The sequence below is a fragment of the Rhea americana genome, unplaced genomic scaffold (genome assembly GCF_003343005.1).
Source record: "Rhea americana isolate MKP2758 unplaced genomic scaffold, rheAme1 scaffold_4, whole genome shotgun sequence".
Lineage (NCBI taxonomy): Eukaryota > Metazoa > Chordata > Aves > Rheiformes > Rheidae > Rhea > Rhea americana.
In genome coordinates this window covers 11,492,518-11,504,921 of record NW_028186534.1, presented here as the reverse complement: position 1 = coordinate 11,504,921, position 12,404 = coordinate 11,492,518, and the positions used below count along the sequence as shown (strand labels likewise).

The following is a 12,404-nucleotide window of genomic DNA, read 5'->3' as shown; positions in this document are numbered from 1 at the left end:
AACATCTCATAGATGAGTATGTCCATCCTTCAAAAACATCCCTTTCTGTCAGAAACGGCTTTCTCCTCTTCAGACTCTCTGCTCAGTGCCACCAAGAGAAATGATCTCAAACCCTTGAATGTGATCATGGCATCTCTGCATTGAGAAAAGGATGAAATGCAGTATGAATTTGCCTACGTTTAACATGTTTTGGCTTCCCAGTTAACACTGCATCTGGATTTACACCAGACTGAAGTTACAAAACGTGTAGACATTATTCACAAGAGGCAAGGCCAATGCTTTAACATAACCTCAAAGTTACTGGCAGAACAAAGCCTATTTTTCCAACAAAAATGACTTTGCTAAACACAATTGTGTTATGTGAATTTGGAGACCATGCATGTAAGTCACAGAGGCCTCTCTCAAGTTTTGATTCCAGATTGGTATACATTTCCCTTCCTCCTTTGGCTTCAGTATGTAGTTTCCCTTGTGACCTGGCTGGAAAATGTGTGGTTGCTGGAGATACTATTGGATTTCCTGGTGAAGGCGAGTCGTTTTTTCTTTTTCCTCCATGGCAGGCACAGCAGCGTGAGCGTAGAGATGAAGATCTGTCGGAAGTTTGCAGATACCAAGTTGTAGAGGATGGGGTTGATTGCCGAACTGACATAGAACAGGACATTTGTCAGCATGTAGAAGTAGTGGTAGAAGTTAAAAAGGAAACTGCAAGAACAGACAAAAGATAAAAATCTAAGTAGCCTGAGGAGAACTGAGTTAATTTAAAGCCACAAGGATGAGAAAAACACAAGCTAAACTTCAGCTAACCTTTCATGTTAGGGACATGGGCTTGCCAATGGGTGTCAGTGCATGGTCCACCAGGGGACCATGCTTCCACCTGGGGCTGGCCAAACATAGGTCAAATGTCTCTACAGAGGTCTTGTCCTAATCCCTAATAGTTAGAAATTTAATTTTTCCCTAAGGCCAGGTGTAATATTTACTTCATGCATCCATTTTTTCTTCAAAAATAGACATGCTTGAAACAGAAGAAAGTACATGGAAATTTGTTTCTGTCTTGCATGTGTCACACTTTAGCCTGACTTTTCTTTCTGCAGCTCTGTTCTACAAAGCCTGTGGAATTACTAAGATCCCACAACGGATGTAGCTATCTCTTCCCTTCAGGCAGTGAGAACTGCATCAGCTCATTCAATGGGTTCCTGGATTGGGATTAGTTGGTATTCTGGGATGGCATGTTGATCGCAGCATGCTTTTTCAACCTGTGCTGACTATCAAAAGACATTATTTTCAGCTAGAAGTGATGGAAAATGCTTTTTAAATTTTTTTCTTTTAGACTTCTATTTTCTTGGAAATATATTCACATGTCTTCAAAGGATTTTCAGGTTTGGGGTGAAGTTTTGTCAGCCTTCCCACTAAATTTGCCTGTTACCTCTTACTGCTAATGGATCTTCAATATCCTCCTTCAGCTTTTAAAACCAGGGTTATTATTTTTAGTGGAAGAGGAGATTCTGTTTCAGTCTTGATTCGCACATCTGCTGACCTAAGGCTGCCAAGGTTTAGTGAACAGTTCTGAGTTGGTAAAGGGTTTATAAGCAACCTAGATCTCATTTTCAGGAAGATGCTCCCCAAGATCATTTATCTCAGTGGAAACTGCAGACCTTTTGTTATTCTGAGCAGTGCCTAACAAAGGATAAATCAGCTTGTGGTGGGTACCTCACCAGTGCCAGACACAGCCTGCCCAGGACTGGCAAGTACTGGGCAGCCCATCCCAGCTCTTACATGCAGAGTCTCTTTATTTAGTTGTAAAGAATTAATATAGCAAAGATTTCTCTTCCTCAGGAGCTGGCATATGCATTTATAGATGATTATGGCAAGCTGCTGCAAGCTCTTATTAACCATCATCCTGATAGTTCACCATTCATAATATGTTTGTAAATTCAATGTTTTCCTAAAATTACTCTTGGCTTTTAAAAGAAGAAAAAAATATCTGAATGCAACCACTATGAATAAATTCACACTAACTGCTGACAAAATTCTCTACCTCTCTTACTCAGAGTAAATGCAACTGTTACATAATTGATTACTGCTTTAAGTGCTTTTCATATAGGAAAGCAAACAAGAAACAAGTTTGCCCCACTGAGTGCCCAAAGCTCTGTTTTTATGCTTAAATATAGGGTTTGTTTTTTTACTATGGCTGGATGCACAATGCTATTCATTAGACTGCTGTATTGTAAATTATTATTTCTGCTTGGAGTTTATGAAATTTTAATGTCTCTCAGTTGATCTGCTTTTTGGTAATGTACATGTTTTCTTTTTTTTTCTTTTTTCCTGTTCATTGCAGGAAACAGACTCTGTCCCAGAGAGCACAAGGGATGTAACACAGTAGGAGGATGATCTTTATGGAAGATCACATTTTTCACCAAACCCCTCTCATGCCATCTCCCCCTCAAGTTACCTGGGTGTGTATTCCCAGACAGCATTAGCACTTAATCGCATATTCAGAACTAATGGGCAGCTCTGCGACTGCTCTGCATAGGAACCTGGTCTGATGCTGCAGAAAGGTGCATGTAGCTGAGACAACGTTTGTGGGCACTGTCAGACCCGTGAGCAACGCCTGTGCATTTGACATAGGTGTGCAATTGCACATAGCCTGCTATCCCTAAACTCTCTGAGAACCTGGACATTTTCTGCTCAGAGACAACTGCTAGTATTTAATTTTGATTCATTCCCTGTAAAGCCAAGTAAATAATCTACCCTAGACTCAGTAAACAGTGCAGTTATTTTCCTGTCTGTGTAATCTCTCCTGTCACTTAGAAAACGTACCATTGTGGAACTAAATCATGTGTTGACTTGAGTTGTTCCATCCTAGGGCCAGTGATGGATGTTTCTGTCATGTAGACAGCAACGCACTGTATAAACCCTCCTAAGTCCAAATGTCATTTTACCAAGGACTGTCACGGGCAAATATTTGTCACTGTTGTTAACAGGGGACAATTCTGTGGCTTCAATGAAAGCAGTAAGGGCTGCTGATGCACTTAAGCTCAAGCTAATGCTTCCCTTCACCCATATGTAGGGGATTTAGATGTTAAAATGAGGACTGTAAATTTGGCTAGCAATCCCAGCAAGAAATCCCAGAGAAGAAACAAAACAGCAATTAGGGGGCTGAGGCTCAAACTCCTCGTCTGGAGATCGTCTTTGCTCTCCCATCTCCTTCTCCATCTCCAGGCCGTGAGGCGAGGTGCTAAGGGCCCAGCATCCTCCCTGTCCCAGCACGGTGGTGCGAGTGTGGATTTTGTGTTGCAACTCACTCTGTCCAGTGACTGGAGGGGACATAGCAGAACATGAGCCGCCGTATGTGATAAGGGAGCCAACAGACCACAAAGGCAATCACCACAGCACCTGCAAGGTACAAACAGAGTCCATTACTTTCAATGTGCAATTCTTCATTTTAGGTGAAAAAGGGACCTGTCTGTGTGTGTGTTTATTACCACAAACTGTTCATGGAAAGCCTCTGTTTGTTCTTACGTTGCTGCTGTGCAAAGCATTAATAAGCCTAAGGGACAGCCAGCCTGTAAATGTGTATAAAGGCAAGTACAACAGAAATCAGAGAAAGCAGCTATAAGTGTAGAGGCAATGACATTATGAACAGAAGATACTGCTAGGACTACTGATGCCTGGTTCAGATTCTGGCTAAAGTGACATTGGATTGTTCCTGCCTCTGCCCTTGTGTTTTATGCCCTTGTGGCACTGATATTTTGTCTAAAGTTCCCACAGAGACAGTCAGTATACATTTTTCATCTAGGTAGGCAGGGAATTGGGGGCACTATAATCCCATTAGTTTGTTACATGAAGCTACATCCATGGCACAGAGCCACTGACTGTGGTCCCCACAGTACTTGGGATCACTAACAGCTTCAGAGGCTGCTTTCTTGGGGGCAGGATTGTCCTTAGGTTCTGCGTTTGTGCAACACCTGAGCAAGGGAGTGCAAAACGTTTGGGTGTGGACATTGCCATAATAAAAATGATTAATTAGAAAGGTAAGCAGAGAAAGACATTATGTTTTTCTTTCCAGATTCTAGCTGAGCAATGTCAGACAATGGAAAATAAAATTTAACATGAACCAATTCTGAAGGATAAAAGCTCAATTGGTAGAGAGATTTTATCAATCTAGATTAAAAAGTAGATAAATCAGGCAATCAAGGGAAAGATGTGTTTCCTTTTGTAATATATATTCCAACCTCTGTATGAAATAACAGGATTCTGGCAGAATCCAAGCAGGAAATAAAGAAATCTCAGTTAAAACATAACACAATAAAAGCCATGAAGAAAATCAAGGCTAAATAAAATAACCATGTTAATTTTTTATCTCAAATTTGCTCTACAGAGAATAAAGGCCACATCACTCTTGTCCTTTATGTGACCTGTAAAGGGATAGCAAGCAGCAAACCTCTCTCACAGGTTGACATACCAACAGTGCAATGTAGATTTGGTATTTGGAAGCAAAGGGTGTTTTCCCTTCTGCCTTGGGATTGAAAAAATTGCTGCGGACATGTTCCAAACCCTGTCCCTCTCCTCCCCTGGGGACTACGCCCTAACTCGGAGGGCAGCAGGGAAGCAGCCTTGCTTCCCTCGGAGAATGCAGCGCACGAGGAGAGCCTCTGGCTCTGGTTGTGTCTTCCCATCACCATTATGCAGCTGAAAGACACAAGGAGGCTTCAGTAACCAGCTCTGACAGTGGTGTGCTGTGGGAAGAAGGGTCTGTGCCCTCTTTTTGCAAGTACCACTGCTGGCAGAGTCACTGCCGAGTTCATACAGAGATTCAAGAATTCCTGGCAGCCTTACTTCAGCTCCACGTGCTGTTTCTTTTACGAAACATATAACCACAACTCTGGAGAGGGCTATACTCCTTTAGTATCAGGCTGCATGAAGTATGAAAGCATCTTCCAAGAATGTGGAAAGAGCCATTTATTTGATAAAGTTTAAGGCAACTGAAGGAATGTGTTTTGGAAGGAAGGCTAGAGGGTCTGTTTTTATTCTCTTGTCCCAGTAATCCATTATTTTGATCTGAATATTTTTGTCTACTATGCAGTCATTGTGATCGTAGCCATAACTCATCGCTACAGAGCCTGCAGCTCTTCAGTCAGTCTAAAAAGACACAATCAAGCAAATGAATTTGACCTGTGCCTGATCCTGCCCCAAGGAGCTTTGCTTTGGATTTCAGAGGGGACAGACCCTAAATGAAATGTGGCACAGGAGAAGTGGGAAGTGTCGTGTCAGAGGTAACAGAGCTGTGATGTCCCCACAGGGATGCAGAAAGCCCTTCTGGGGCAGAGAGACAGTGCAGCTACATGCACAAGGATGTCTGGATAATTTTTGCACCAACCTACATGGACTGGCGCTTCCCAGGTGCTTATCACTGCATGTAGCTCTTTAGAAACAGCATGAGCTGGATTCTTTCTGGAATAAATTTTAACAATCCTACACATCTGGCTGTTAAATTTACGAACATGTTAATTGAAACTGTTTTCCTTCTTGTAAAAGACCTATGCTTCTGTAGCTTGGAGAGTGCTGTGTCAAATAATACGGAGGCAGGGATCTACACCAGCAAAAACATAGACTGAAAAAATAACTGCTTAACCCCAGCAAACAAATAGTCAATTAAGCAATCTGTGGTAATTCTGTAATATTACGTGCAATCACTCTGCAATTAAAAATCTATTAAACACATAGCTAAGTGCATTGGAGACACTTATGGTCTGATTTTAAAATCCCAGATGGTAGCATGCTGTGCTGCATATCAGAAAGGATTCTCTACCTCACATTTTTGTACCATGGGCCTCTGTGCTGCTCAGATTGGGACTCCCTGACCTGTGTCTGTCACCCTTAATCCTTATATTTCAATTTTATCATAAGGGATCAAGCAGGTTTAAGGTGGCAGTCCTTCCCTAGTGGGTGCCATCCCCACAGATGAATTTTAAATGTGGGAATGTGTTAACTTTCATCTAACATTGAGTGAAAGTGCCCTTTTCGCAGACACCTGGTGCCTTTTGCTGCTGTCTTCCACCTCCCTAAGCACATACTTATCATAGGAAAGAGGTAAGTTGCAGAACTAATGCTGAACAAAGTTGCTGTCAAAATTTTTTATTACTATTGTTGGCCCTAGGACCTGTTCTGCACCGTCTTGGGGTTACTTCAGGAAGGTAGGGATGAGACAGGGCAAGCTGGCTTGGTGGAGCTGAGTACTGCCTGGGCAACCCCCTTGGAAGGGCTCAACCCACCCCCATGGAGGGGAGACTCTCCAGAACGGTGTTTGCAAGGTTGGAGAAGTTTTTATGCCCCTAATTTGTAATTAAAAGAAAGAAAAATTGGTCACTTGTTTGTCTCTATCTAGTGGCATCAGTACTGGAAGGAACATGACTGTTTCCCCCACTCTGTGGACCTGGTTCTGCATCAGCTGTACCACATCAAAAGGGTGCATGTGTATCCACTGCATCAAGATCAGGCCTTTCTGCCATTTCTCATTAATTAACTGATTATTTGCAAATGTGGTCTTAATAGAAGCAGGGCTGGCTCTGTGAACTGCTGATATTTCCAACACTTAAGCAAGTGAGGTGCCACATGGCAACCCAAGGCCAGGGCCTGTGGGAGTGGAGAGGGAGGCAGTGAAGCCCAGGAGTGCAGCGGCCACCTGGGAATGATTCTTCTACGCGGCTGGATTTTCATTTCCCTTCTAAATCAAACTTCCAATTTAAAAGTACATTAAGTCTTGAATTATTACATCCTGTGGGTCTATATTTTGTCTAATTTTGTCTCTATTTTCTGTTGGAACTAAATCTCAAGTAAGAAGGGAGCAAGAGAGGAAAGAGGGGAGGAGGAGACACTAGCTATTGTTTGTTTATTGCACAGGAAGCCCTGCAGAGAGAAATATAAATTTTGAGTGACATCTTTTTCATTTTGCAAAAGATGATTTAAACTATGCCAGTCTTGATTTTCAGACTAAACTGGATGTGGAAGCAGTCCTGGAAGTTAAATTATATTAGATTATACTGAGAATTTTATTTTACTTTGTGTTCATCCTGTGGTTATGGCTGGGAAACAGCCTAAATGACCTCACAGGCCTTTTCCATGTCTAACCTCTCTGAAAACCTTAGGTTGTGTAAGCACGAATGTGGAGAAATAAATCATGTGTAAAAAGGCCTGGACAGGTATTTGGAGGCCAGCTTGACTGAATACAGGAGCTACAGAGAGAAAAGAGATTTTTGGTCCGTCTGCCCTTCTTCTGAGGCTCAGAACGACTCACAGCACTAGCACTGCCCCAGGGTAGAAGGGGCTGCTGGAGTAGGATGCCTTGGGCAGGTACTTTCCTCCCTGTCCTGCCTCCTTCTTCCCCTCCAGGTCAGAGCAAGTCACAGTGCTGGGGCCCTGGGGCAGCCCTCCTTGAGGGCTCTCCTTGGGCCCACCCTTCTCATTCCTTCAGCCCAGTTTGACCAATTTATTTCTTTTTCTCTGCGTTGCAAGGGGAGCTGTGATGCATACAGCCGGAGAGCAGCGTGTTGTAACTTTTGAGCAAAGGCAGAAGCTGTCGGGCTGTATTTGCCCCATCTGAATGAAATCTCTCAGCTTTTTGAGTTTCACCGCATCAGCAGCCACGTGTCTTCAACACCATTCAAGGAATGCACGCTCTTTCTGGTACTGAATAACATGTAAGATTGTGTCACAGTGCTCATATCTAGGAATTGTATTAATGCTGATTTCTGGAGAAACAGGCTTTGTGTATTCAAAGCTTCTGGGTTTTATATGCTTATTTAGTTGATGTCATTACAAGAGAATCTATTGCAAAGGGCAACAAATACCACTGTACCATTTGATATGACAGATGGTAAAAGCTGGGCCAAGCATAGACGTAGTTGGCACTGCCTAGTTAAACCTCGAGGCACTGTTTATATTAACATGATGCCTGACAGGTCGTAGGCAATATTTATACCAGCAGGCCCCAAACAAGGGATTATGGCAGTTACAAGGATGGGTGCAAGCCTAATAAAATTAAAACTGTGTATGTTGGTATTTGGGTCACAAGGCTGCAGAAGGATATCCATAAAAGTGAATAACAACCAGCAGAGATTGGGGACATGCACTAATAAAGTCCAGAGAAAATAAAGCAAGGTAAAGCTGGGAATAGCGATAGGCCTGGGATGATAGCTCTGTAAGATACCACTGAAGGTACCTAGCATCTTGCTGGATGCAACCCCCGATCCTATGTATTACTCAGCAGTGTAAACATTACATTTGACTTCTTCATTTTCATTCCTAGCAGCAAGAGATCTGCTTTTTATCTTTTCATATTATTTTCCTTCTTTTTTTTTCCCTGCTGTTAGAAGATAGTTTCCTTTTTGTGTCTCTTTTTTGGATTAAGGTGTGGAAAATCCTATTTCTTTTGAAAGGAGCTCTACTCCTCTAAATGCATCTTCTTTAACTACAGAGGGACAGCACAGTGAATGGAAAAAAAATCCATCATGAATAAAACTGCTGTATTTCACTCAGGCTATGTTCTCCCAACCCCATTTTTAGTTGCTTCAGCTGACATAGGTTTGAAAACAAGTGTGAATTCCTGCCCCCATTGGCACCGTTGAGGCCTGGCTTTTGTCCATAAGGAACAAGGCAGAAAATGAAGATTAAAAGAAATTTTCAGAAGAGGCCTCAGCATAGCAGCACTTCCTTGACGACCCAGTGCAAATGGGGGAGTGTTCCTCATTTCCTGCAATGATTAGTTTTTGTCTATGGGAAAATAAAGAAGTTGCCTGATTCAGTTTAAACTTCATTTGTGATATTTTCCCCAGGGACATCAGGATGTTCTGAGGGAAAGGAAGGAAGAAGAAAGAAAGATTCCCCTTTGAAGGACAGAAAAGGCCTCTTGTCTTCTTCTCTTGAACCAAAATCCTCTCATCAGATTCAAGTCTCTCTTTATTCTGCAAAAGCAGATATAACCCAAACTGGAATCCTTTGCAGTTCTCTTCTTCCTTCCTCTTGTGTGTTGAGTTTCACATGTCTTCAGACTGTTTCAGTTTGCTGGTGGGAACCCTGTGCTGCCTGCTTCTGAAGTGACTAAGGCCCTGGCCAGATCTGATGTTTGAAAATACATTAGTTAACTTTTTAAACACTCATATGGACAGAGTTTAATACCTGGAAAATCTACTTGCTGGGCATGACCCACTCTAAGGTTGTGTTGGAAGATGCAGTCACTAGAGTCTAAGTGCCCGGAGAAATATCTCCCCAGCCCAGCTTGCAACGCAACCAAAGCAACAGTTGGCAGAAAGCCTCTAGAGAAGTGGGAGAAAAGGGTCTCCCTGTCCAAAGAGGTACAGCCATGCTTGCATTTCTGCTCTACAGTGTGTGTTTACACACTGCTCTGATACTGTTCTCTTCTGTCACTTGGCAGGCTGTAAAGTAAACCTACAAGTACAAACATCTCTGAGAAATATATACAACTGTTAGAGAGCTAATTTATCCTCTTGAATTTCAGTGTGACACTTCAACTGTTAAACTCAGTTTCTACTCATGCTTAATGTCACAAGGGTTTTGCTGAACTCTGCTCGGAGTTGTTCAAACTTTTCATTAGGGATACAAACAGTCATTATGCATTTAGTTCCTTTCTTGTGAAGGAAATGATTCATGGACAAATCTGATTTCCTTAGAATATATTAATTATGAAAAAGGACTGTTAATGCAGCAGATTTGCAGAGTGTAGGTCTTCTGTGAGTTGTGGCTGCAGAATATTTGCTATTTCTGTTTGCTCGATGGTTGCACAAAATCTCGTGGCAGTAGCCTCTTTCTCAGGCAGATAGCTCAAACTCAGAACATCAGTGAAGAGAAATGAATGAACTCTTCAGAACATTTTTTCAGAAGGGAAATTATTCATGTATAAGTTAATGAAGCATGTAGGATGTATGGATACTTCATTAATACCTGGCTTTTGACCAGTATTCCTTAAAAAAACATAGATACTCTAGGCTCATACTTTCAATTTTTAAATTATTAGAGGTTCAGTAAAAAAGTATGGTTTGGCTCTATCTTCTAAAAAGAATCTTACTAAGGCATCTCCCAGACAGCTGTGGAAGATTGATGGATGGTATTTTAATTGGTTGAGCCTCTCTAAGTGATTTACAATTACTTTCATTAAGCAACTTTTGTAACAGAGAAAATTCTACCTGGAACTGATCACATTTTAATAAGCTTAACTGATGTCCATCCAGGGACACACAAAACCTCCCCTCAATGCCCATCAGCTTGTCTCAACATTGTTATCAGAGCTCTGCTTGTGTCATTCAATAACTCTTTCTTTCCTTTCACTTAGTAACCGATCTGACAGACAATCATGATCTGACAGGCAATCACAAAAGTGATGAAAGATGCTCAGAGGAGAGTGATTTCTCTTTGCATTTGCTGAACGGACTGCAGGCTTGTGTGCAGATTGGGGCAATTAGTCCATGTCACAAAGCTATCCCTTTGGAGAAGTCACGATGGCCAAACAGTGCTTTCAACCTGAGCCAAGCTCCAGTAAGTCCTGGTTTTTGAGTAGCTGCTTTGAAATGCAAAACTGAGACCAGAAAAGATTTATATTGCCTCTATATGTCTGGATATAGTATGCAATAATCTGGACTGTGCATGTGAGATTTTATACGCTGAAGGCTGCTTTTTATGAGGGGTATGTATGTGTCTGTGCATAAGACCTGGGACTTAGTTCGGATTTATTTAGGATGTTTTCTGCCTCATGAAATGATTGGTGTATGAGGATATGTAGTTCGAGAGGATTCACCCTTCCAGGAAGCATCACCTAGTGCCAAAGAGACTCAGCTTCTCAGTACTCCTGCAATATAACCAGGGAGTAATAAAGATTGGTGGGAGCTTATAATAGGAGAAATGCAAGGAATATTAGATAGATGAAGGAGGATTCTCTTGGTGGAAAAGATTTTTAGCAGCAGCGCTGACAGAAGCTGCCCAGAGTTACCCGCACAAAAGAGCTGGAGAGCTGCCCATGCCAGGAGCTCCGAATTTGGAGCTTTGCACCTGGTGAACACTGGAGCAGCGAGAGAATTGCAATCAGAAATCAGCACACGTAATGGATTAATGAGCTGGCTCACAGGCAACAGGGCTGACATGTTCCTTGATCCCCATCTCCCTAATTATTTTGTACACAACAAAAGTCAGATAGAGCCAAGAAAATACATAACCGCTAGCAAAGAGGAGGAAGATGGGGATGTGGAAGCTTTGAGTGAAGCTGTTAGCATGACCACTTTCAGCTCCTATTTTGGTGTAAATAAATAAATCTCATTAGATCTGGAGGAAGGAAGGAAGGTATTTACTGCTTGGCTGTCAGCAAACAACTCTGCACGCTATGAACTGCAAAATTAAGCACTGGTTTTGTGTAGTCTGACACATAAAAAAACCTTGCTTTTCACCTTTAAAAAAAAATCAATGTTTATGTACCCCATGCCAAAGTTCATCTCTGGAAACAGAAAATACTCTGCCCCCATGAAGCTCTGACTTTATGCCAGTAGTTTTACTAGCATGGTCACGCATCTTTTTTCCTTTCCCTCTGTCTTCCATAAACTAGGAAGGGTACAGGCTGGGTACAGGGTATTGACTATATGGAGCCCAGTATAAACCATGGATAAACCACATTTATTTTTGCTACTTTCCAGACAGCTGAGAGGTCTGCTTTATTAAAGAAAAAGAAAAGTTAAAGGAACAGACAACAGAAGTAAATGAGAATCGAGCCCATAATAATCAAGCGCATCTGAAAAATGAAACAAAACCAGACTTCGCTCATGCTTGCTAGCAAAGAAGAGCCTTTCTGCATGATGTAAACACAAAACTGGTGGATTTTTATTTGATGGCTCTTCCTCAGCCTCAGCTCTCTGCCCCCTCCTCAGGGACGCGAGCGTGCTCCTGCAGCCAGGGCGCCGCTGAGGCGTGCGGGTGCCTGCGCCTCACAGACGCACCTTACGGACGAGCTTCACAGATGCACCTTGTGCCTGTGCATCATGGATGTGCCTCGTGCCTACACCTCGTGGACATGCCTCAGGGACGTGCCTCAGGGACACACCTCAGGGACACGCCTCATGGATGTGCCTCATGGATGTGCCTCAGGGATGCACCTCAGGGACACGCCTCAGGGACGCGCCTCAGGGACGCACCTCAGGGACACGCCTCAGGGACGTGCCTCAGGGACGTGCCTCATGGATGTGCCTTGGAGATGTGTCTCAGGGACGCGCCTCGGGGATGTGCCTCACATCTGCACCTTGGCTGGGTCTGTGCCTGGCATCTGTGCCTCACACTTGTGCCCCATGTCTGTGCCTCGTGTCTGCGCCTCACACCGTGCCTCATACCCATGCCTCACGCCTGTCTCACACCTG

At 42.9% G+C, this 12,404-nt stretch overlaps 1 protein-coding gene across 1 annotated transcript in view; it reads right to left on the bottom strand.

Moving 5' to 3' along the window:
- Positions 1-374: 374 nt before the first annotated feature.
- NTSR1 (neurotensin receptor 1) overlaps positions 375-12,404 on the bottom strand; it is a 60,637-nt gene continuing 48,607 nt past the window's right edge. Inside the window, exons 3-4 of the mRNA XM_085314160.1 lie at positions 3,300-3,390; positions 375-699 (exon numbers count right to left, since the gene is read on the bottom strand). Coding sequence (XP_085170286.1) covers positions 450-699; positions 3,300-3,390 — 341 coding nt within the window. The 3' untranslated portion in view covers positions 375-449. The remainder of the gene's footprint in view (positions 700-3,299; positions 3,391-12,404) is intronic.